The 24,824-nt window shown below is 47.3% G+C and overlaps 1 protein-coding gene across 1 annotated transcript; it reads right to left on the minus strand.

Moving 5' to 3' along the window:
* Nucleotides 1–516: 516 nt before the first annotated feature.
* GGT1 (gamma-glutamyltransferase 1) lies at nt 517–11,130 on the minus strand. The gene is made up of 12 exons (XM_008936304.1): nt 10,967–11,130; nt 10,181–10,308; nt 9,866–9,955; nt 8,675–8,867; nt 7,357–7,514; nt 6,315–6,464; nt 5,679–5,815; nt 4,641–4,828; nt 3,714–3,841; nt 2,525–2,637; nt 1,373–1,486; nt 517–660 (listed from the first exon to the last, which is right to left on the minus strand). Exons 1-12 carry the CDS (start codon nt 11,128–11,130, stop codon nt 517–519), a joined length of 1,707 nt encoding a protein of 568 aa, XP_008934552.1.
* Between the last annotated feature and the right edge of the window lie 13,694 nt (nt 11,131–24,824).

Consider the following 24,824-nt stretch of genomic DNA (forward strand, 5'->3'; position numbering starts at 1 on the left):
TGTGAAGGCTCAACACAGTCTAGAGATGGGCTTCCTGCTATGGCACAGATCTACTAGTTTATAACTTAGAAAACCCAGCCCCCAGAGTCTTGTAACTCCCATCTACCCAACAGGAAACAAATCTCTCCTCTAGCAGTGCCAGGGACATTCCTAGTAGCTGATGTTGTGCAGGGGAAACGCTTCCTGCAGCCTGAGTGAGCTGGACCTTCTTCAGAAACTCTGGGTACCCAATCTGTCTTCATTGGATGGAGAGGAGGCAGGGAACAAACTCTTCAAGGCAGAACAGGATCTTCAAGTAAGTACTGCACGTCCTGCTAGACGTGCCCATCTTGGCAGACTGCTGCGGCATGAGGCACCGCAGTCACGGCTGTAAAGAACTGTCCCAGCTCTGTCAATAGAACCACAGGTAAACTTGTTCTCTTTCCTGTGAGAAGTCCCTGAGTTGCAGACCTAAAGGATCTTCCCCCCAAACACACCTCAGTGTCACTAGAGCACTGAGCAGCAGGAGCCGAGGCGTCAGTAGCCCGCAGGGAAGCCGCCTTTCCGGGAGTCGGAGGCCGCCGCCCAGCCCTCGTCGGCTCTGAGGATGGCCTGCACCACCGCCCCGCTGCTCACCCGCGCCGTGGCGTGCCTCCTCTTCTGCAGCTCTTCTTCCAGGCCCTGCAACGCAGAGGTGGGTGATGACAGCAGGAGAGAGGAGCCGCACACGTGCTGGAGCCTGCGACCTGCCTCCTCCATGGCACCCGCGTGAGGCAGGTCTAAAACTACATCCTCTTCCTCCTCTTCCCCTTGTTTCCTGGGACGCCCTGCTTTTGACAAGGTGGACTGGAGAAGATGTGGCACTTGTGTTGCTCAGTGTGGGCTGCCAGTACTACTCCTGGTCACAGAACATTCTGCCTCTGCTATACCAACAGCCAGAACTGATGGATCCCGTTTGGGAATGGGAGAAAACACAGGCCTTTGGAGAGCAAGGCATCCTCCTCCATGCAGGCAGCTATCTCAGCTCTTACCTTAATGAGAAGTTTATTGAAGGAGGACCTTTTGCATAGTTTGATGAAGAAAACTGCTTATGTAGGAGTGTTTTCCCTAATACAGAGACATAGGATGAGATATGCACAAAGACTGGATGTCTCAGACCCTCAGATTCAGATGCAGACCAAGCTTGAATGCACCAGGCCTTAAACCTGTGGGACTGAGACTAGAGGGATACTTTGAACAGCTTGTTATGACCCAATACTTGACCTGTGCCAGCTTTAACACTGCTCACCTAGGAACATTTGGCAAAGCTTTCCACAAGTGCATGTCTTCCCGACACTAGGAACCCAGCCCACACAAGGAGTTCGCTCTCACCCCAAACTCTAGGTAGACCAACCTTCTCAATTTGCTGCTCAAGCTCTGTGATATTGGGAAAAAGCTGATCATGAATTCTGGGCTCTTCCACCGCTTTCTTCACATCATAACCAAACCAGATGGAATTGATGATAGTCTAGGAGAAGGAAAAAGCCTTAATGTTAGTTACGGGTCTTCAGAGAGGCCTGACTCTTGTAGCAACACAAGCAGAGATGTCTGAAGGGTGCTCACCACAGCATAAAAAAGGTGTAATTTCTGTTCCTGGCTGCTTTCAGCAGTCCCTCTCTCATCTAAGCAGAACACAGGTACATTGCAGCAAGTCAGCCTGTATATGCTCTGGAGGACTCCCACAAAAGAGACCATGACTCACTAAATTTAACATAGTAAAAGGATCAGATCCTCAAGTTACTGTAGTTGGGTTTATGTTGCTGTGGTTAAGCTGGAGACAGCATAGTTAGACACACAGCAGCCACCTCGGTGAACATACAACTACAGAACTTCCCACTGCTGTGCAACCAGTTAAACCTGGCTCACCTCTGCATGCCTAAACTGCAGGTTGGAGCTGCTGGCAAGTGTAAATAGCCTCAGGTTCAGGGGCTTAGAAGGCTGCTGGCAGCAGTTTTTATGGGACTTCTCTACCTCAGGCATCAAGCAGGATCCAGCATGGTGCTCCAAACCTGTGTGTGCTGGCACAGGCAACAGTTTTCTCCTGCAGTCAGTTCTGGGCTCTCTTGAGCACTGAGTGGCTGCCACGGCAGCTCACAGAGAGCCTGTCTGTCAGATGGCCTGGCACCATGCCTAGCCTATGTTCTCATTTAGCTTCTCTGCGTGTCTTTCATCCACAGCTTAGGATGCTGAATGAGAACAGCTCTAGATAAAGAGACTAGTTCATGGAGATCCAGAGGAGAGAAGTCAAAGCTAAACTAGAGTCACAAATCTGCTGCAAGTGGTAAGAACAAGCTTGCCGAAGGAAGGGACCTGGAGTCACTGAAGGAAGTGATGTGCGACTCTGTAGTTCTGGCAGGAGTTGGCGTTGAAAGCCAGGGAGGAACCTCCCTTTCAGGGCCTCAGCCCTCAGTGGGGAGCCACAGCCACCACAGGCAGAGACTGGAGCCCCTCTCCCCACCTTGCTTTGCCTCAACCTTGCCCCCAGTTTGCCCGTATCATCACATACCAGTGCTGTTGCTGTGGTTATTTTTGTTCCTCCAGAAGCACCAACCACCATCCTGACCTTTTTTGATTTATCCACCAAGATGGAGGGGCACATAGAGGACATTGGCTGTTTACCTGTTGGGGACACAGACGCAACAGAGGCTCAGCTTTCCACCTGCAGCTCACAAACTGCCAGCTCCGGTGCTGTGTTGTTCTGTCTCTGTTTAAGGGCTCGGGGCAGGACCCCACAGAGCAGAATTTGTGCTCCCCCTCCCTATCCCTTAGTTTTCCCCAGATGGAGAGATAAAAAAGGGAAGACAGGAGTAAGACAGACTTTGCACCGATTGGAAGTTAAGAAAAATAAAGTATATTGTTTAACAGGGAACAGAAAGCAAGAAGGGACGGATAGATAGATAGATAGATAGATAGATAGATAGATAGATAGATAGAAGCTATACAAAACCCAATCTTGGATGGCTCAGGGTTGCTCAGAACTGCGTGGATGCAGCCCCGCTGTGCTCTCTCCCAAAAATGGGGAGCACCCACTTCCTGCCTCTTTATAGAGTGTGGAAGAGGAAGGGGGAGGGAATAACTGCTTCCCCCCTGGGACCCTCCAGGTCCTAGTTGTCACCTGTCCCACCCTCAAGCCCCAAACTACAATGTGTCTAAATCCAGAGCCTCAGTACCCCCTTCCTGGCTCAGCTCACATGTCCTCTTCAGCCTTTGGGATTTCCACTATCCCCAATCCCAACTCCTTTCTCCTACAATGCAAAGGTTAACCCTGCTCCTTCAAGCAGAGGTGGAAGGTGCCTTTCTCCACAACCCTGTCCCAGCTTGGGCTGCGTCCTGTACACCATGGGACTTCCCTCCCTGTCCTTTCACTTCCCTGTCCTTCTCCAAAGCGTGGGGGATGGGAGGGCAGCAGAATCCCGACACACACTGAGCTCCCAGGGAAGGGTTTCTGGTGCTTGGAAGGAGGCAGGCCCACACAAGAGATTTTCTTTAGTCAGCCCCTCCTCCGTCAGGGTGCACCAGGACTGGCTGTGTGCTTTTGGCAGGGATGCCAGGTGACTTGCTTTCCTCCCTGTCCCCTGCAGAAAGCCCCAGATCTGTTCCTGATTGCAGATGTGCTTGACTACCTTGCAGACACCACGGTGTTAGCATGCAAGATTTAGCCAAAAGACTGAGTCAGGAAGGTAGTTTACAGCTACCTGGTGCTATGAAATTTGCTGGAGAAGGTGGGATCCCAAATCCATTGATTATGTAAGGTGAGCTGAAGTCATCCATCTCATCATTAAATATGATTCCACTTACGTTGGATCGGACATCAGAGCCAAAGCTAGACAGAACAAGTTGGCACAGACATGTCAAAACCAGAGCAAATCCAGGAAGAGCTTCAGGTGAACTACTGCAAGGTGAGACCTGGGGTTTGATTGGAGTAACTCTCCACTCCCTCCTGTTATAAAGGACATCCTGTCACCCCTTGGGTGAAGGAAGCTGCTCATCCCATGAGTACCCAGCTCCACACGGAGGAAAGGCAGCCCAGAGCCCTGCTGTGTAGCTCCCCTGCAAGGACCCCGAGGGGAAAACCAGCCCAGCAGTTAAGTACAACTAAGTTGCCCTCCAGCCTGGCAGTGCTGCACTTTGTTCAGAGCAGCATAGCTCAAAGGCTGGCACATTTTGGAATGATCTGGGCTTTGCTTAGGTGTGTCAAGCTGGAGACATTTTCTGTAGACAAAAAGAACCTTCACCCTTGGTTTCCGGCCATATGCAGAGAACACAGCTCTCCCTAACAGCACTCAAAGCCAAACAGTCCACTTCCAGGCCAGCTGCATTAGCTCAAATTCCTCCCAGAAGCCTGAGAACTCAGAGCAGTGGCAATACCACTGCTTATGAGAAGATCCAGATGCAGTGAAAGTCCCTTGGTGGGTGAACCCAACATGAGAGAGGACACATGTTGTCCTCTGACCCAAACTTGCAGGCCTCAGTGGTAACAACTGACCTGCAAGCTCAGCAGAAGTGCTACCCGTCACTACCCCACCAGAGAGAAGACAGGTCAGTGATGTTTTATACCAACCACAGAACCACCACTAGGAAGATGGCAAAGGTCTACATGGAAGTAATGTCTGAGCTCATACTATTGGTTGATGGTGCTGGTGGCGGACACAGCACTGCCATCATCGGCCACAATGGAGAGGTGGGATGTACCGGCATTGTCTCCAGTGTAATAGACTGGCTCATAGTAGTCGACTGGGTGGGAGGTGTTGTCTGTGATTTTCTTCCGGAGCCCGTCCGCAAAGAACTCAGACGTCATGTTTCCAATGGCCTGCCAGAGAAATCCAATGCAGTTACTGAGCAGATTAAGAGACATGCAGTTATGAGGCCGATATCCAATACTTCCAACCAGAGAAGAGTGGCAAATACCAGCAGCGAGGCTATAGTTTTCCAGCAGGGGCTTTCCTCCTTCTTGAAAGACGGACATTGTACCAGAGAGCATTTTAAGCAGCCGCAGGAGCAGCAGTTACAACATGCCCCGTTGTGTAGGAAGTTAGTCAGCAGCTGTTACTGCAGGGCTATGGAAAGCTGTCCTCGAGGGTGCTGTCTGCTGTAGGCAAGCAGAATTACACTTGCTTCAGAGATGAGAGGAGAGGGATCGGGTTGAGAGGACTAGACCAAAGCAAGCTCTGATCATTGCCCTAAGGTTGCAAATTTGTGTCCGGCTCAGATCCTGCTGTTTTTGGAGAGTCACAGAAGTAAAAGCACAAAGTGTGAGGTTGGGAAAAAATGGGTTCCTGCCTCACCCCTTCCCATCCGTTGGTCCATTTACTATAGGCAGGATTGTGGTTAGAGAGCCACAAGGATGCTGGTGAATGGCATCTAGTGAATAAAGTTTCAAACACTATGAAAACAGGGAGGACTAGCCCTAAATATACTCAAACACTCCTGGTGATTTGAGGATTTTGCTTTTCCTTACAGCAGGAAGGTTTCTTCCATTTATATCTCTCAGTGCTCAGCCATGAGTCACATAGGACTTCATGTTTAGATTTAGAGGTATTTCAGTGCCAGCCAATAGCAGTGGCACAGAGCAACCCTGACAAAGTTTAGTCACCCAAAAACCTTAATCCGCGTTCCAGTCAACCTTGGTGTTGCAGAAAGAAAAGGCTTTTGCCAGGTACCTCTGTAATGTTGACAAATTTTGGATCTCCCAGTAAAGTCCTCTTGGCGTAGGCGAAGCGAAAGGCCTCCACAATGCGGTGGTAAGTCAGACCTTTCTCCTCCAGGGTTTTGATGCTGTCAGCAGAGAAATTATATCCTGGCAACAGAAGACAAAGGGTTGTGAACACAAAGGAAAGTACGTGGTCAATGGACTGCTAATAGACCTGGATCAAATGGTATAATCTTGAAGCCCACACTCTACAGAGATGCAGTCACTGGACTGTCCTAATGTCTGCATGGAGAGCACAGGAGCTCTGGTAGCGCTGAGCACTATGGGAGTCATCAGCAGCGTCTGTACTCGCAGAGACGTTTTCCAAAGAAGCCTCAAGTACAAGCTGGTTTCTACCAGTGGAGGTAACCAGGGAACTGCCCCAGTCGGAGCACGATTCTCCTCTCACACCTGTATTTTGGGTAGGAAGGCAGCATCCCTGAGCTCCATGCCTGAGAAGAGGAATGTTTTGACATCTCTGGTCCCTCCTGGGGTCTCAGATTTCTCACCTGCAGAAGGTCAGTCAAGGCAGGCCCAGCACCCAAAAGAAAGAGGGGGTTGTCTTTGGAGCTCTGGCAGCATCGGCCCTGCTCAGGGCCACGCTCACCTTTCAGGATGTTGAAAATGAGGGCGAGCACTGGGCCGCTTAGGGGGGCACTGGGTGTGTAGAGGGTAAACTCCCCCAGCGCCACCTCTATGGGGTCTTCGATCACTGTCGCGTTGTAGTCCCGCAGGTCATCCAGTGTGACAATACCCCCTGGAAAAGAGAAGGAAACTAGATACGTGTGTTTATGTGATCTCTGGAGGGAAGAGGGGTAATACTCCACCACCATGCACCACAGCAAGGACGCCAGGGAACACAGACAAATCCAAAAAGTCACAAGGTAAAGAGAGCAAAGATGGGTGCACAGGAGATGCATTTATTCCTCGATAGATCCAGCTGAGGCTCAGGTAGCCTAAGCTCGAAGCTGGGCTGATTTATGGCAGCCCAAAATCTGGTGATGGGTCTTTTTTTTACAAAGGATACCAGCAACGTCAGGTAACAAAACGTCCTGAGGAGTCCTGTTTACAGGAGAAGGATGCAGCTTTCGGGTGCAGATGCTTTGCTCCCCACAAGCAGAATAACTTGTATATTCCATTGCCTCTCTTATCAGAAGGGTTAAGGCAATAATTAAGCAGCACAACTAAAGCCAGTAAATTACTTACTCATAGGAGGTTGACTGAGGCTAGCCGATGCTGGCTAGTAAGGTTAGGACACGACCACCATCTAGTGGCACCGAGAGATTCAACAAGCTCAGAGTTTACAGGACCACGTATGTAACGTTTTAGGTAGAAACTTGTTGGATTCGGGCTCTGTAAACAACATGTATCTACTAAACTATATCCGGAAACGCAGACACTTGCTAGGTTCCTACGGTACACAAATGCACGGTCTATATACAGCCGTTTCTGGCTGAGTTTCAAATGCATCCATTAAAGCACTAACGGCTTCTCTTGGGTGTCCTGTGCCAGAGATCCCAGAGGCAGCATTTCAGGCAGCAGTCTTGACCTGCTCCCAGGGCTCCTGCAGGTCACCGGCTCCTCCCCGGGTGCTGAGCCGCAGCAGGCAGGCCACTCGGGCTGTTTTGGACAGATGTCCTGTTTCTCACCTACACTGCGGATGTCATCGATGATCTGTTTTGCCAGGCTTCCTGTGTAAAAGGCATCTGCTCCTTCATTGGCTATAGTCTCGTATGTGTTGGCTAGTTTAGGCATCGTGATGATATCGCCCTCCTGCAGAATTTTCCCTCCTCTGCAGAACACTTCGCTAACAGAGAAAGGAGATTGAGAAGATCAGATCTGAGGGTCAAGTTCAAAACTATGTGTACCTGTACCAGCTGACACAGTATCAGGGTGCTCCTGCTAGAGGCTTCTTGGAGAGAAGAGGAGCTGCCTGAGCTGTGCCCCAGGGGTTCTGATATCTCACACTGGGACATAAAAGTGAACAGTGGTTTCTGACCTGAGATTCCACCTTGCTGGGATTTGCTGCAGGGGGGAGTGCTGATCTTTCTCACCAAGGCAAGCCACTCTCCCTACTTGCCCAAGGGGCCAACAACTGCCTCAAGATGCCCAGGAGGGGCCATAGTCCTTAAACTCAAGCATTTCAGTTCAGCACTGAACTGAACTGAACTGAGCTATGAGGCTCAAAGCTTCCAGTGAGTCCAGGAGAATGTGATTTGATCCCTGTTTGTCAGAGCACTTTGAGGTAGACACTTTGCTTTCTATCTTCCTCATGGATCATGAATGTGCTGCTGTGGACCTGCCAGATGGAAGTACAGGAGATAGCCCCAGGCTGTACATCCCAACTGGATTGGAAACCACCCTGCAGCTGGCAGAGATTTGAAGGAAAAGAGGGTTAAGTATGATCTCCAGTAAGCCTGGACATAGACACTTAAGGGTTTGATTCTATGAAGAAGTGAAGGAGTATTTAAACCCCTTCATGTTCAGAGTCATTGCCAGAACTGGATGGTCAGAGGCATTGCTTGAGGAAGGCTGACTGCAGGGTAAGAGATGACCCAAATTCTCACTACCTGATGAGATGTTCAAGTAGACTCTGCAATTCCCCAAATGCAGGAGAGATTAACTTGGTGCACTCAGAGCATGAAGAAGAGATGGGGATTCAGAAGATACATTGCCATCTGACAGATCTATCCCAGCATGTACTCTAATTCCACCTTTGCTCAGACAAATGGACTTTAAAAGCAGAATTTATCTCCCTTTAAAGGTCAGGACTGAGCATTCCTAAAATTGGCCACGCGATTTAGCACCTTCAGGTAGCTGGAATAACATCAGCAGGTCCAGCAAGTGCAGTCACTGGAGGGGAGGCACACTGCTCACAGACACTGTGTTACACAAACACAGAGGCTTTTGAGCTAGGATGCCCTTACCCCAGATTTCTCTGCACAAAACAGCAACTGCTCTACCTACCACAATGAGGGGTTGTTTTCAATTGACCCCTCTCTTGATTTGATGGCTGCTCCAAGGCCTTTCCCAACAGGGAATCCCTTTCTTGCCAACTTGATGCTGGGCAGAAACAAATCTTTCCATGCCAGTTTGCCATGACGTTTGTGAGCCAGTTCATACCCACGGATTTCTCCTGGAACAGCAATGGACAGTCCACCTGGAGCAGATAAGGGATGTATTAGTCTTCCACAGCAAGGAAGGGACTCGATTAATGGGTTAGGAGGTAGAGCAGGCTTCTCCATCAGCCCTGGTTTTAGGCAGGGATTACACATACTGTGACCGGCTCAGTTTAGGTATATGATGCTAACAGAGTTATGCTGGCTGACGTTTATGCCTACATATTTTGGACTGCTGAAACACCTCTGTCCTCTTGCTGGTAACTCAAGGTTTTGGGTCATTTCCCCTCAGTAGGCTCTGTACCAGAGAAAAATCGCTCAGAGCACAGAAGCTATCACAGCTGCCTGCAGTTTCCAGCTCTGCAGGGGAGAACACGCTGCAGTAAGAGAACACAGACTGTACATACTTAAGCCCAAAACCTTGGTCCAGCATTGTAACTGCAACTGCAATAAATCCTGTGCTACATTGCACAGCATTGCAGCAGTTTGCTTCAGTCCTGTTTTTATTGGCATCTCCCAGATGTTCAATACATTTTTCAAAACCCCTCCAAGGTGCTGTTGCTCCTTGGATACAGGAGTGACCATGAAGAGATGTAGTTAGTATTTCTTTCTGGTTTCATTTAGAAAATATTTCCCTGAAAGAAAATTACTACTTGTCCTCTGGATCCCCAGAACTGTTAGTTGAAGCCACCACAAAACATATTTAGGAAGGACACTGGAACTGACAAGAACTAGCTTGATCCACAAAGATTTATTCAAAGAGGTGGAAATGAAAGATGGCAGGTATGGAACAGGTCATACTCAGTGCTTTGGATTCACTTGCATTTTCATCAAGTGGAAAGCAGATGGTGCTGAGGTGACTGGCTAGTTTGAAGGCCATTATTAAAAATAATACTTGTCAGGATGGAGTTTGCAGATTGTGCAAAGCATAGACATTTCTAGATGTAGATACGTAAGAACCTAACCATACAAAATGTTCTTAATTTAGAGGTTGGAGCTATGTGGTCCCCAGAAAGCAGCAAAACAGGCTTTGCCATACCTTTCAGAGAGAGCTGTGTGTTGTTCCCAAACATGTCCTCCGATGCCTTTTTTGGAGCCACCTCTCTTGCATTAATGATTTCCACTTTTCCTTCAATAACAGAGCAAGGAAGATGATGTTTAGGCTCTGGACTCAACACACAGGCATGATCTCTGCTGAAGAAGTCTGATCGATGTGAGCCGGTTTCTTAGCAATTATTTTGAGTATGTTCCCGCAGCCAGAAGCTGTCCGAGTCTTCACTCAGGTTGGATAAATTACCTGCTTTAAATAAACAGTTCTCAAACTGTTCCAGATATGTATGGCCCTGTCCCTTACCTGTGCTGCTGTAGATGGTAAAGAAGAGGCCCCCTCCAATGCCCATGCTGTGAGCATTCATGAGTCCTACACAAAGCAGAGCTGCAATTGCAGCATCCACTGCTGATCCACCTTGCTGAAGGATGTCCCTGTGCAGCAGAAGAGAAGGCATCGTATGGTGACATGTTACAGTGTCTCAGCTACCTGTGAGCAGTGGATTCATCTCATCGGAGCAGCTATGACAGATTCTCTAATGCCCATTTTTCCACACCCAGTCTATAGGTTCCTTAGGAATAGGAAATTCTGAGTTTTGTTCACCTTAGAGAACAGAACCTAAAGGTCTAGGTGCAGACCAGATCAGCCCTCATTAGCAACACATCCAAACTAGTTTGAAAACACCAAAATGTGTCAAGGACCATGTGGGGACAGGCATCCCAGACAGATTCATTACACATGAGAAACGACAACTCTCTGAGGAGTCTGAAGTCTGCAGCACTTGCATTTAGAACTGGAGGACAGCTTGATAAATGTTTTTAAAAGGAGCTTGAAAAGCATCTCCCGTTCCCATGGTTCATGCATCAAGGGAATCTTTGCCTGCTGTGTTGTCTTTGAGCAACTGCAGTGACGTTGGTCAGGCATGGTAAAAGCCCAGGTTTTATTATGCCCTCCTCTTTCTAGAGGGAGCTTAGAGATTATCTGTGCTGGGCAACTGCCAGGCTCGTGCCTGGACACTGGGGAAACAACAGTGGTGTCTTTCAGAAAGCTGTCAGAGCTAACGAGAGTCACAGCACGATTCACAGCAGGTACCTTCCAATTATTGAGCACTCCCCTGCATCTGTAGCCACCGCTGCCCTCTTATAAGTGTGAGTGTCCCCTGAGTCAGGGCGCAGCCCAAAGAAGAGTCCCAGGAACAAGATGAGCCCCAGCAGGGCTGCAGTCAGGACTCCGGCCACCACATAGCGCTTCTTCATCTTCCTGTGGGAAGAGACAGGGTCGTCAGCCTCGCTGCTTCTGGGGCACGTGGGAACACAGGAGGTGGATGATCTGGCACAAGAGCAATCTTTTGATCTGCCTCCCTTCAAATCCACTGTTTCCCCCTCTACCCTCCTGGCAGCTCTGTGCATGGAGAGCAGTGGCTTGGGAAGGAGTGGCCAGGAGAGCCCAGTTCTGGCCTTGACAGTTCCATCAGGGTGATGTCCTGCTTTGAAGTGAAGTAGAATATCAAGAGGTGAGGGGATGTTCAAGATGTCCTGCTACAGTTACCTTTCAGAGGTGACAGGACAACTGATTGCTCTTTGTGACTTTACGCTCTGAGGATTTTAGATGTTCAGCAAGCATTTAAGTTACTGCTCTGCCTGGGAGGACAGGGGCCCAGGGTCAGGCTGGATTAGTTCTAGTTCCCAAATCAAGTCAGCAATACCAATGGGAGACTTTTTACCAGATCCTTCCCTCCAACACCAGCTGGCAGGTGCTTTGTCTCCCTTTGTAACGTGATGGAGTCAAGGACTGCATCCTGCCCACACTCTGGAGGCAGGGTGGCTTTGCCAGGTCAGCAGCCATCTGTGATGACCTCTTCCTCCCTGCTTTATAGCCACGGAGTGAGGTTGTACATACGACTTCTTCCCATCTTTCCAGCCCTTGCTTTTTAGCAGTTTTCCATGAGTTCTGAGCTGTGGGCAGTGAACAGCTTCCTCCTCCCCTGAACCTCTCACAGAGAGAGTCTCTCAAATACTTAGTCACTCAGATCCACATCCAGACCTTTTCTACAGGCACTGCTGGTAGCACTTCTCTATGCCCCTGTCTGTGCAGAACTTTCTAGCAACTTCAAGCTTTTCCCAGTGTCCCTTTTACCCACACTGCCATCCTATTTGCAGTGATCTACTTTGGTGGGCACCCCAGGGAATCCTGGAAGCCCTTTGGTAACCGGTCTAAAGAGTTAGGGTACCAGCAATGAAAGCAAACAGCTATCACCTGGGTAAGAACCTGTCTGATAGCAGGCAGGAAACCTTACACACTAAAAACCGCAGCAGATTCATAGGTCAGAAGGGAAATCCAAGGAGCAGAACATAACTGGCATTAGTCATGACATCATCTTCAGAGCAAAACTTTTTAAAAAATTTAATTTCTTATAATCTGCTTTTAAGCACCTTGTCTGTGAAGGAATCCCCATCCAGAAGATCGTCAATGACCAGTGCAAAACACATCTTAGCCATTAGCAAGCAACCTTGGCCAAAGCTATTTGGCACGCTCCATGTGAGCACAGCATCCCTTCCTGTTCAGGGCCCTTGGCCAGAGCACCTCTCCAATGAGCCTGCCACTTCCAGAGGGTGCTGGCCAGTGCTCATGTCTCCATGTTTCCCAGTCCTGCACACAGCTGCCCTTGGGGTGCACAGGGTTACAGTTCTCCTGTGAGTGAGCACAGAGCACCAAAGAGCTCTCTGGCGAGCAGCTTCCAGATACACACCAGGATGAGTCAAGACCTACTGAGTGGACAGAGTCACTGCCACCATGTTGGGACTGACAGCTCATGAAATACAGCTCAAACACCTATTCTTTGACCCATTTCCTTTCCCATTAAAGGACTGTCCCAGAAAAAAAAGACCTAAACTCATCATACTGCCTTCAGGGCCCAACTTCTCCCTGTGTAGTACAGCTCTGGGATTTCACCATCACTACTGTACTTACGCACTAGCCAAGATGCCCTTTACCTTACTGAAGCATCTGCCATCCTCAGAGACAAGCCAATCCATGGCATAGCATGTGAAGAGTGGATCCACCAAGCCCACCCTCCACGGCTGTGCAACAGCCCAAAGGGAGCGAGCAGACTCCAGCAGGCAGAGCAGCACGCGCAGGACTAGGGAGCTGTGAGCGTGCCAGGGCTCGGCTAACTGGAGGAAACCAGCCAGCCAAACCAAAACTTTTCTCAGAGGGAGGAGATTAGCAAACACTGCCCCTCATCCCCGCTCCTGCTTAATTTAAATTAGGAGATACATATTTGCTATCCAAGCCTGTGAGTCTGAGCTCTAAAGATGTCCATCCCCAAGCAAAGCAGCTCAAACCAGGGTGTAAATCTACTGTATGTGCTGTTCTGTAAACAAGTGTCAACTGAGGGCAGTAAAAGGTAAATGGATGAAACCTCTTTCCAGGTTCTAGAACTTGATTTACATTCAGCTACTTTTAAAAGAGACCAGTGGCGTGTTTGCAGAGCAATGACTGAGCAGGGAAACAGAGAAGCCATTATGTCCCCAACAATAGCTCACACACAGCCTCAGAGTTTAAAGACAGTTTTGTTTGTTGGCAGAGCTCAGCTTCAGCACTGGCAGTCTCCTCCAGGCTTCACAAGAAGTGCCATGGGATCTTTTCTCTGCGCCCCAGCTAGGCAGAAGGTACTTTGTTCCCTCTGAAGGCTGCTCTATGGGGGCTGTCCTGCAGCCTGGGGTGACTCCAGCCCCATGGCTGCTGTGTTAACCCATAGGCTCCTAGCTGGGGCTATGTAGTTCTCCTCCACGACCCTTTTCCTCACTGCTGGGCTCCTGTAAAGATTTACTGCCTTATCAGGCAAGTTATTCTGATAGCAGGAGAGGAGAAGGGCAAACCTCAGATGATCCACCTGCTTTTAGCTTTCCCCTCCTCTCTGGATTCAGGTGACACTCGTGAGCATCTCCTAGACTTGTAAAAGCTCCACGCTGAGCACCCAGCTGCCCAGTGAGCGCCCAGACCTGGAAAAGGGCCCTGCAGCCCACTTCACACCCCTCAGAACAGCCCTGGGCCCACCAGAGGCTCCCAGTGCAAGGGTGACACACACCTTGGGGCAGGAACAGGCACCGAGGCACTGAGGAAGAAACACTGATCGCTGGGCACTGCCCCTGCACTGCACTGCGGTACCATCTTGCCCCCTGGGCTGGGTCTCTGAGACCAGAAAACATGAACACTCTTATTAGAAGTGCATCTGTGCAATCTGCCCCATTGGTCTTGCTATGGAAGAAAGAGATGTACAAGGTGAAGATGTGCAGCTTTCTCTTCAGCACTACAGAAAGCAAACTCAACTGAGAATAATCCTCTCCACCTTAACTGCCAGCTCAACCCCATAAGCTCCTTAAGCTAAACAGAGCTGAGCCTCGAGGGGAGCATCCCTGGCACAGCCCTTTCTGCCTCCCTCACAGGCACAGCAGAGAGCCCGGCCTGTTTGCCACGCAGCAACCGGGAGATGGACCAGGAGCCTGCAGATGTCCATCCTCTGAGCACTTCTCCTCGCTTGCCCTGTGCCCGGGGCAGGCACACTGGGGGAACAGCGGAGTTCCTGCACTTCCTGAGCCTCAGCTCTGAAGGTGAGTCCCCACTATGATTTACTGTTGGGAGTGGAGCAGCAGCTGCAGGCCACCACCTGAGCTGGCTCCCCACCTATTGTCTGCTGAGGCTGGCTTCAGCCACCAGGTCTCTGCCAAACCAGCTGTCTGGAAGCTTGGCTAGCACTTCAGTCACACAGTCCTGCTTGGCAGGAGCAAGAGGTCTCCAGGAGAGAGGGACTATAAAAACGTTAAAAGGAAAATAATTATTTCTCACCATTATAAAGGTTCAACAGCCAGTCCTAGTTCTGGAATTTAAAATGTAGCCTAATTATCTTAATTTATATTAGGAAAAGGACCAGCAAGCAGCAGAGTTCTACTTGTATGAACAGCCCCACTGAGCTGTATTCAGGTACATCTGAACATTCACAACCTTATGTAAACATGACACTGTTTTTGGATCGAAGGAACCCCAGTGCAACAGGCAGTTGTGTCAGGCAGGGGATGCAAGGTTTGACATCTCTGCCAAGATAGCTGGGGCACGCTGTAGAGATGAGGAACCTGCCATGGACAGGGAAACAAACCGTCAGGAGAAAGAGGAGATATACCAGATAGAAAGCAAAGGAGAGGAAACAGTGAGATACCAAGGGATGACAAAGGAGTGCAGGTGTGGTCAGGCACCACCTTGTTCTTGAGTGAAGTAGTGAAGGAAGCATCCACTGACATCTAAAACTGAAACCACAAACTTCAACCTGTCAGGCTTCTGCTTTAAACCCATCTTGCAACAGCTGTGTACCTCAGCACCCACTCCCAAGAGTCCTTGTACTCCCACCCCCAGCCCTGTAGCCAAGACTTGGTCATTAGCTCTCAGACACCCATCTCCACTTTCCCCAGGCAGCACACATTATGTGAGGATAGACTGGGCATCTTGCTTCTTCTCACAGGACACAGGCTACGCTCTCCTGATAAAACTCAAAGCCTAATCCATATCAGTAATACTGCCATATTTAAATAATTAATAACAAGCAGTTGAAATAATGTTTTCCCTCTCCATTGATGTGTAGAGTGACCTGTCAGTGGGAACCTACATAGGAGTGCCACAGGTTGCCCAGGAGTGTGAGCCAGCAGAGGCCTCAAAAAAGCAGCCCCAGGTTGCTAGCAGGGGCCCAAGGGCTTTTTGCACACATGTCCCAGCACTGATCCAGGACTGTGCCAACCCAACGGAGGTGTGTACCACTGCTCATGCAGGTGGAGCCATCTCCAGAGTGTATATAAGACCATAAGACAGCTACTCACACTGACACCGGATTTGCAGAATCAGTTGCTGACATCCTGTCTTGCTACAGGTGTAGGTACTGTTTGACAGGACAGGTTCCTTATTCCCCAGGGCTGTTCCCAGCATCCACTCATACGAAGGTGAAGAAAGAGTCACCTCCATCCTCCTGCTAATGGTTGGTGGGAGGGTCTGTGTCACCCACCAGGCTGGTGCTGGTTCCCCATGCCATTATCACCTTGCCTTCCTCCTCACTGGGAGCTCACTGAGAGGCAGTGTAACAAAAACACCAAATTATTTCTTCATCTCTGGGAAGGTCTTGCACTAGGAGTCTGTGCACACACCCACTTAGCCAGAAGACAGTTCAAGTTCTCAGGTGTAACTGTGCTAACCACGCCTTCCCTCAGCTCTCAGCAAGGGCAACACCAGCAGCTCTGCTTCCTGCAGAGCATCTGCAAGAACCCAGGCTCATCAGCCTCTGAGCAGCTAATTAGTTGGGGTTATCTGTTCCAAGAGAGCTTGCACTGAAGACAATTGGTATTAAACCAAATAAAGTACAGTAGGACACTCTCTGGCTATTTCTGATGAGTTCAGCTGTTCCTTCCACTTCCAAAAGGAGAAAAAATTGCAAGATCTGTTTGCTGCTCTGAGTTGTCCATTTTATACTTTGCTTATATAGCTATTTTTTGGCAGTTCTGAAAGATTTAGTATGACTCTGGCTCACTAAAGGTCTTTGCCTCTTTCCCACTAAAACCTGTTGTTATGCCTTCTAGGACACGTTGTGCCTTCTCACATGCCAAATCCAAAGCTTAGGTTGCACATTCTCCAGCAGCCACTTTTTCATTACACAATCTACAGATCCTAGGTTCTGGCAGGCTAATTACCCAAAGGTCAATGGATGAAAACCTTACACAACCTAGACTGTGTAAAGATTGCAAACATAGTTCTAACATCAAACTTGCTTCCTGCTTACCAGGTTAGAGCTCCCCAACTGCAATGAGGTCTTTGTGTCTCTCCACAGTCCCAAAGAAGCAGGTACTGATCTTCATGGTGTCTAGCAGGTGTTTTTTTTCCATAACTGTTTCTACCTTGTCCACATAATGCCTTCTAGAGACTTTAAAAAAGTTATTAAAAACCATGTATCTAAGGAAATCATTCCCAGTTCAAGTCTTACACAAATTTCTGTAGAAAACTGTGATTCAAATATTGAAGTATCTGGAATTCAAAAGAAGCAGATATTTTAAGTCTAGTCAATTCTAGGCTGCATAACGAGACAGGAGGTATGTTCTGGTATTAAGCTGGAACTTAAAACGATGAAGTTCTTGTACTTCTCCATCATGAGATACTCAGGTTGCAGTCTTATGCAGTGTGTCACCACCAGTGATAAGGGAACTAAAGCAGAGTTCATCCAAGCAACGAAGAAGCACAAAGAGGCTTCCAAATTGAGATCTAGGCACTGGTCCTGCCTGGAGCAGGGGGACAGCACAGTCCCTGGAGGAATGCAGCAACTCCATTCAGCTCAGTTAAAAGTCTTCCTCATAGCTAGTGGCTCCCTGTCGGTGCCTGTCCAGCTGGCCTGCATCCTGTGTGACTTGCTGCCTCCCTCCACTCACATGCAAGTTAAGAGCCTTCAGCACACTCTTCATTAAACCAGACGTTGAGAGCTCATGTGCATACAGATCAGTTTTAAGGAGAAAGGTCTCAGTGCAGATCAGTGGTCCCTACTTATTGCTGTGGTGTCAAGCCAAAGATAATCAGCACTGAAGAGAACTGAGCACAAAGGCCCTGAACAAAGCAGGCTGTTCCAGCTGCCTTTCAGGTGTGCTTTTCACAAAGAGTTATTGTAATTAAGAGCTGAAACTCCTCCACAGGCATTAGGTTTTCTGAAGCCTAACGGTATGTGGTATTCTGTCCAATGTAAACTCTGAGTTCACTGAGAGACAATCCTTTCCTTCTCAAGCACCTTTCTTCCATAAAAAAATTTCATGTTTTCCTGCACAAACTTCAGCATCAAATCCAACATTTTTTTTTGTTTAATACACTTCAGCATAAACTATGAAGTGCAAAAAGGCAGAAAGGCAGAATAAATGCAGAACACCCCATTTCACATGGTTTTCACAGTGTTTTCTAGTTGGGGACCTCCCAGAAATCCAGAACGGTCAAACTCAATCTCAAAAATGTAGGTTAAAATAAAGTTTTATAAACTCACTCAGAACATCACTGTTACACTTGCTCTCAATTTAAAATGAAAATGCTTCATTAAAATAGCTCTGTTCTCTCAACTGTTCCAAGAGATGTTTTCAGATGCCCTTCTGCCATTAAACTAGAAGTTGCTTATTAGACCTGAGCATATTCAGACTGATTAGTCAGGTCCTGTCATCCTGTTTTCACAAGCTTTCATCTCACATATTAAAAGTAGTCACATTGTCCCATATTGTGTTGAATAAGAAATCCCACACAGCACTTCCAGGCTGAGGGGGATGACTTAATGAAGGTAATTTCTATTCCCCCTTACCTCTCCAGGGTATTTGCAAGTCTGTCCTGGGTTTTTTTTCGGGTTTTTTTTTTTTTTTTTTTTTTTTTTTTTTCTTCAATGAAAGAAGCAAACGTCTTTATGTACCGATATCCTTTGAATATCCTTTTGCAAGCAGTGAACCCCTTCCTAGGGACAATATATCCTTGCAGCAGTAACCACATCCCTTAAAAGCTCCCTGAAGCATACCCTGCTATTTGACATTTGTACTGCTTTGTTCTCAGAGATTAACCCATTGAAACTCATTATGGTTGAATTCACAGCACCAGAGGAATGTCTAAGCAATCATTGACTAGGTGAGGAGTCAAAACCCCACACTTTTTAAAATGCATATTTTAGCATCTACAAAGGTTGTGTATCACCAGCAGAATCATTCTGTGTTCTTGGATTTGGTTACTGCACGGTGTAAATGTGAGTTTCACCACACTTCATCACAAGCTCTTAAGTTCTGAATAAGCTGCTGAGCAAATACATGGTCATCTGAAGCAGAAGTGCTCTTATGTCCATGTGGTCATGTACCCTCACACTTCTCTTGCCTAACCAGCTGGCATGTTCATGGTTCAAGAGAGACTGGATTTTAAGTGTCTGTACCTTGCAGCTTAAACCCACACACCCTGACAGATTCAGCTGTAATTACATTTGGTGGGAACAACCATTCCACCACGTGTCAGCAACTGCCTGCAGTGTGAGGGCACCTGATCCACTCACAGAGCTGTTATCCAGCAACCACAGCTACATGTGGACTTACATTGTCACTGGGTTTAGTTGGATTAATACTCCAGCCACGATGAGAAGATTCAATGCCTGTTCTGACAGCCCTGCTCTCACAGCAGCATCCTCTGGCAGGAAGGATGGCAGGGCAGAAAGGCAGGGATGAAGAAAGCTGCTCTGCATCACTAGACCTCTCTAAGGCATTTAAGCCACAGTCTGACACATCTGCTTGTGCCAAGCCTAGAAGCACAGTTGCAGCTCAAGAGTTGCAGCTCACCTCCTGTTGAACAGTGTAGCTCAAACCCCAACAGCAACCTAGAAACCTCAGACCCAGATTTGAACATGAGAGCTGAACCCCAGCCAGAATGGAGCACAGGTGAATCACAGCTTGCCTGAAACTTGGGCACAGCAAGGACTCAAGCCCACATGTCCTAAGCCAGAAGGCTGTCCTGCAAATATGGGATGAGGCCAAGCCTGCTTAGATGCCAGTCAGCACTGCTAGGTGCTATCTTTTCACCTACCAGGCTCCATCAAGTGATTGTCTTAACTCCAAACCCATCAGTCCTCCTGCCCCACTCCCACCTTTGACACGTTGGATCTTCACTTACTTCAGAAGGGTAGCTACACTGCAATGACTCATTAACAGCATTTGGCCTGGCTCCAAGAGTAAAAGGTTTTGAGAACACAAGCCATATTTCTTCTGCTAAAAATATGTCTTCTTTTCTGTAATAACAAAATGGAGTTCTGTTTAACATTTACATTTGGTAAAATCAGCCTTATATTCTAAAACACAGGCATTCCAGCCTTGAGATATTTGGAAGAGATTTAGCATGTGCCCATCTTTCAAAGATGAATTTCAAATACCTCTGTCAAGACATTGCATCAAGAAAGAGGGTCCTTTCAGTTATATTGCTATTGTCCAAGAGATCTTGAGCAAAAACTGAAGCTTTCTGGAAAGTAGGTACTAACACAGAAACTACTCTGCAGGCTCAGAAGGATTTGTTATATCTGCTGTTTCTGCTGGCCAGTCTGAAGGACACATTCAGAGTCCAGGCCATGTTCGATTAGTAATACATACCACTCTCACTGTGTCTAATTTATTGATGTGATGTGGTCACCAGTGATGCTCCACAGTAAAGACTGTGACAGGAGCTGCTCCAAAACAACTCTCCTCTGAAAAATCAGACAGTGTGGAAAGGTATCAGCTCTGCTCCAAAGTGAACTGTACTTTTCTTGCCACACCTTTAGTGGTGAATATTTTGTAAGGGAATTTAAGATGCAGTCTACAGAACTGAACTCTTCATTTATTAACCCCATAGATGTGATGGTACCAGGTTTTATGCTTAATAGCAACTTTAGAATGATAAAACTATACCCCTGAAGTAGGTCTAGGTCAGAAGAGTGTCTCCCTGTCACCACATTTCTCTCAGAGAGGAGGTGATCTGGAAAAGCTGCTAGCTGTAAGAAACCCCTGTTCTAAATCATAATTATCCAACTGTTACTTTTCGCCCACACTGCTGAAGGGAAAATTTTGTAACAGTGAGCCACCAAAATTAAGCAAATTCCTATGTTCTCCTTCAAGGGCAATGCAGTCTCATCTGTGGCATGTTCTTACCAGGCACAGAGCTGGAACAAATTGGATGCTCCTCAGCAAGTTACTCTCTCACTTTTGCATAAGCAGCATTGGGGATGGGGTCAAAGAAGGTTATGAAACATGAAATTATTGCTTCTGGTTCTGATAGGTGAATAGCTTGCTAGGTACAGGTTGTGCTATGCACAGCTACCTCATTTCAGTTTTATGTAGTCTTTGGGAACTGTAAAGTATCTCTGTCTAGGCATTAATATAACAGCTAGTCCTGTAATAATTCAGCCTTGCATGTTTTCAAGCAAAGTCACACCTCAAACAGTAATACCGTGTTTAATCCAGGTGCCTTGGTAATCTCAGCATCTCAACCTATTACAAAAAAAAGAAAAATACCTCCTTGCAGAGCTTGCTACCTCTTCCCATTTGTGATGTTCATGACAAGGTCATCTTAAACATTCTCCAGAATTTAGCATGCACTATTACATTGAAACACGATCAACAGAAATCTCCCTTTGTTCCTTCTTCTAAAGGAAGCAGCATATGAAGCAATGCCTTCACAGCTCTGGTAACAGACCTTGCAGATACTGAAAAGCATCAGGCAATCCGAAGGCACTTTCTGGGTAGTTTTTCTTTTTGCTTCTTCCCCCATCCCGTCGATTTGTTCCATAGTCATTTCATAAAACACCAGCAATGACTCACACACCACAGATCATGCTATCCTGTCTATTCTTCAGACTCCCCATTTTTATGGCAGAACATGCAAACCAAGGTCTCAATTTCCTGATATTTTAACTAATGCATTATTGGAACAGAAGCTGTCACAAGTTGCCCTCATTTTGCAGGTTAGGAACTGTTATCATGAGGAAGCCTTTCCCCTCTAAGAGAGCAGTGTTGCAAGCCAATACTACCTGAACGTAAGCATCAAATAGTACCTTGAGTGCCCAGTAACACAGAGATCAGTAAGCTTGTGAGGCTTCTTCCCACTAAACAAGTTTCCTTTCTGACTCCTTGCTCCACTCTTGCATATTTAGAGCAGTCAGTGGCAGCTCAGCACCAGCTGTACAAGTAGCAGGCAGTCCTGATTTAAGCTAAACACCACATATGAAACACTGATGTGAAAAAAATAAAAAAGAGATCTCTGCTGAAAAAGCCATGGAAAACAAGCCACTGAAGAGAAAAGGTACTTTAGGAACTGGAAAGGTTGCCTAGTGTGCAATAGGTCAAATTGACTGAAAACAGGGACACAGTTGGCTTTCAGATCTGAAACTAAATAGGCAGATGTTTGTCCATAGCCAAAGCACCTCCTCCTCCCCCAGTGATAGCTGCTTGCATTGTAGTGCACTTGCTCAAAGAGGAAGAACCCACTAAACCCACACGCTCTCATTTTATCAGGTCCAGTTTCCCGAGGTGCACGCGCCTCCCTGGGGCAAAGGTAATCAAAATGAGAGATAACTGGTAAATAGGGAGGTTTATTAACCCTTTCTTGCCAACCACGTGGCCCAGTCCTGGTTATGTTCTTCTACCCAGAAGGGTAGGTGAAGCAGTGTTATGGGAACAGCATTGTGGTAAGAGAGCTGGCGAGGATCCTTGGTGGTCAGAGGCATTGTTGATCACCATGCAGAAGGATTTGACAAAGACTGCTGGGATGTGTTTGAAAGGGGAAAGTTTTCATAAAGCCTTTTGAGGTTGTACTTTTCTGACATCAAGGATTCATGCCACTGGTATATTAATTAAATTGTTATGATCCCATTGGATTCTGATTCTTGTGAAGTGATTATGAACCTAATGATATTCCAGATGTAGAAGAGAGACAAATCTAAAAGAGATGATGATTCGACAGTGGTATAAGATACTCAAACGGATTATGACAGGAATACAAGTATGTAGATTATGTAGTTTAGGTTGTAAGAGGGGTCATCCCCAAAAGCTGTTCCCTAAAAGGACATTTCTGAGTCTTGTGCTGTCTTGTTCTGCCAGATAAATAGGATGTATGTATGAAAGAAGTAAGAGCATACTAGTAGTATTCTGTGTTGTAAAAGCACTATCTTGATTTTGATAATAAAGGATTTTATTTTCTGTTTTATTTTCTATTTTCTGTTCAAATGACTTCCTATAATAACTCAGTATGCCAAAGTAATCATAGTGACTGCAACAAGGACCAAATCAATAAACCTTATCTCATTTCAAGTCCCATCTGACAATAAATGCAAAGCTCCTCCCTTCCAGAAGAGCTTGGCTATCCTTTGTTCAAAGTCTGTCTTCTTTAATCACTTTTCCTCAATTCATTATCTTCCTGCTACCTAGACTTAGTCTCTATTCATAAATTTTATATCAAGCTCCACGGTTTCCAAAACCTACACTAATCTGTGCCATTTATTTATCAGCTTTATGAAGCCCTTTCTGCCAGGCCACCAAAGGGACTGTGTTCTTACAGTTGATGGTTCTGCCTTTCCTCACAGCAGCCAGCCAGCAGCTCAGCAACACAGTTCCACACAGATCCTCCTCAGCCTCACCATCCTGGAACAACAGAGGGGAGAGGGCTACTGAAGAAGAGAAGGGGAAAGAAGAGGGAATAACGTTGGGGAAAGAAGAAAACCTGAACTGGTGGAAGGGAAAAGCAGAGGAAGAGGCAATGGAGAAGGCAGACAGGAGGACAAAAAGACTAAAGGGCAGGAAAGGGGGAAAGAAAAGGGGAAAACAGCGATGCCCACTCTCAAGGCTAGAGGCTTCCTTCAGTTTAGCCTGACTGCTGCAGCCAGACTTACCCTTCACTTCCACGCTGAAGCTCTCAGATCACAGCTGAAGTTTAGATGTGTTAGAGAGGCTCCAGCACAAACAGAACAGCTATATGGGGACTGAGCAGGTTTTCAGTGGGGGTGCTGTAACTCTTCCACTAGAGAGGTAACCAGAGCTGTTGGATTTGGCTTTGGCAATCAGCATGAGATAGAGATACCATAGCATAAGAATCAGCCAAGAGCAGGAGCAGGTCCTTGCTTTCCAAGCACACCAAGAAGGCCATTCTTTTTGTCCAGGTAATGAGCACACAGTCTCCTGGGTGCTGTTCTGTCCTTCATATGTCTAAGCATTTATTTTCCTGGACAGAATCTGTTCTTGCTCACACAAATACAGTTACCCTTGACAGTTCTTTGCAACAGAAATTTCTTTACAAAGAATTAAATGTGGTCTACTTAGTTTATTTCAGGACATTTCTTCCTGCTTCCCAGGCCAGTTTCCCCATACGTGACTCATCCCCAGACCTGGGCTCTGCCGAGCACTCTCCCTGCTCTGCATCAGGAGCTCAGTTCTCTCCCACAGCACTGCCCTTCCACTCTGCTTCTGGAAGACACCCCCCACATCACACCATTGCCCCTGACCTTCTCGGGCCCTGCATCTGCTTCCTGGCCTTTCACCTTGCTGCCAAGTAAGAAACCTTCTAGTGGTCAACATCCCATGACAACAGGGTCTGCATTTTCTAAGTTACTACTTAGAAGCACATATGATGTGGAAAGATGATTTATGCAAGCTCTAAGGCTTTCAGCCCACTCCTTAGACCTAGCTTTCTCTGAAGAGAAAAGGACTGCTTGCCAGCAGGACAAGTAATAATAAGAATTTCTCATCTTCAGGACCCTATGAAATCTGCCTTCCAGTGTTTGTACAGCTCTGACATTTCTGATAGTTGTGAGAGTCTTTCCTCTGTCAGGTTCTAAAGTAGCCCTCCTCTTACCAGCATGTCCTGTTGTCCGGACTACATGTAAAACCAGGGTCCAATTGTGACTCAGTCTTGTGACCCTACATACAAACCTTTCCACAGACCTTTTCAACCCAATAAGGAGTGAAGACTAACATCAAGTTGGGTGGCAGACAGGGTACCTTCAAAGGGTTGGGTGGCCCGTGCAGAGATGAACTATTTTGCTCAGTGACCTGATTGCAATCACTAGACTCCCGGATCTTTTCTCTGATCTCAGTCTCTGTCAGAAAACCCAAATCCTCTTGAAACCACCAATTCATGTACTGCTGACCCTATCAAGCCACAAAGTTAAGCAGCTCCTCTAAGGAGTGAATCAACAGCCATTCAGACTGCCTGGACAGAGCCCCTCCTGCCTGTGACTTGGCCTTCATTAACTGAGAGAACCCAAAGTCAACACAGAGGATCAAGACCTGGCAATCCTTATAAGTCAGAAACACTTGCTCTTCAAACCTGAGCCTGGAGGCTTGTGAAACAAAGGTACACTTTATTAAAGCATGACCAAAAAGCTGGAAAGGCAGGTAATAAAGGG

Source organism: Merops nubicus, unplaced genomic scaffold (genome assembly GCF_000691845.1).
Source record: "Merops nubicus isolate BGI_N331 unplaced genomic scaffold, ASM69184v1 scaffold23922, whole genome shotgun sequence".
NCBI lineage: Eukaryota > Metazoa > Chordata > Aves > Coraciiformes > Meropidae > Merops > Merops nubicus.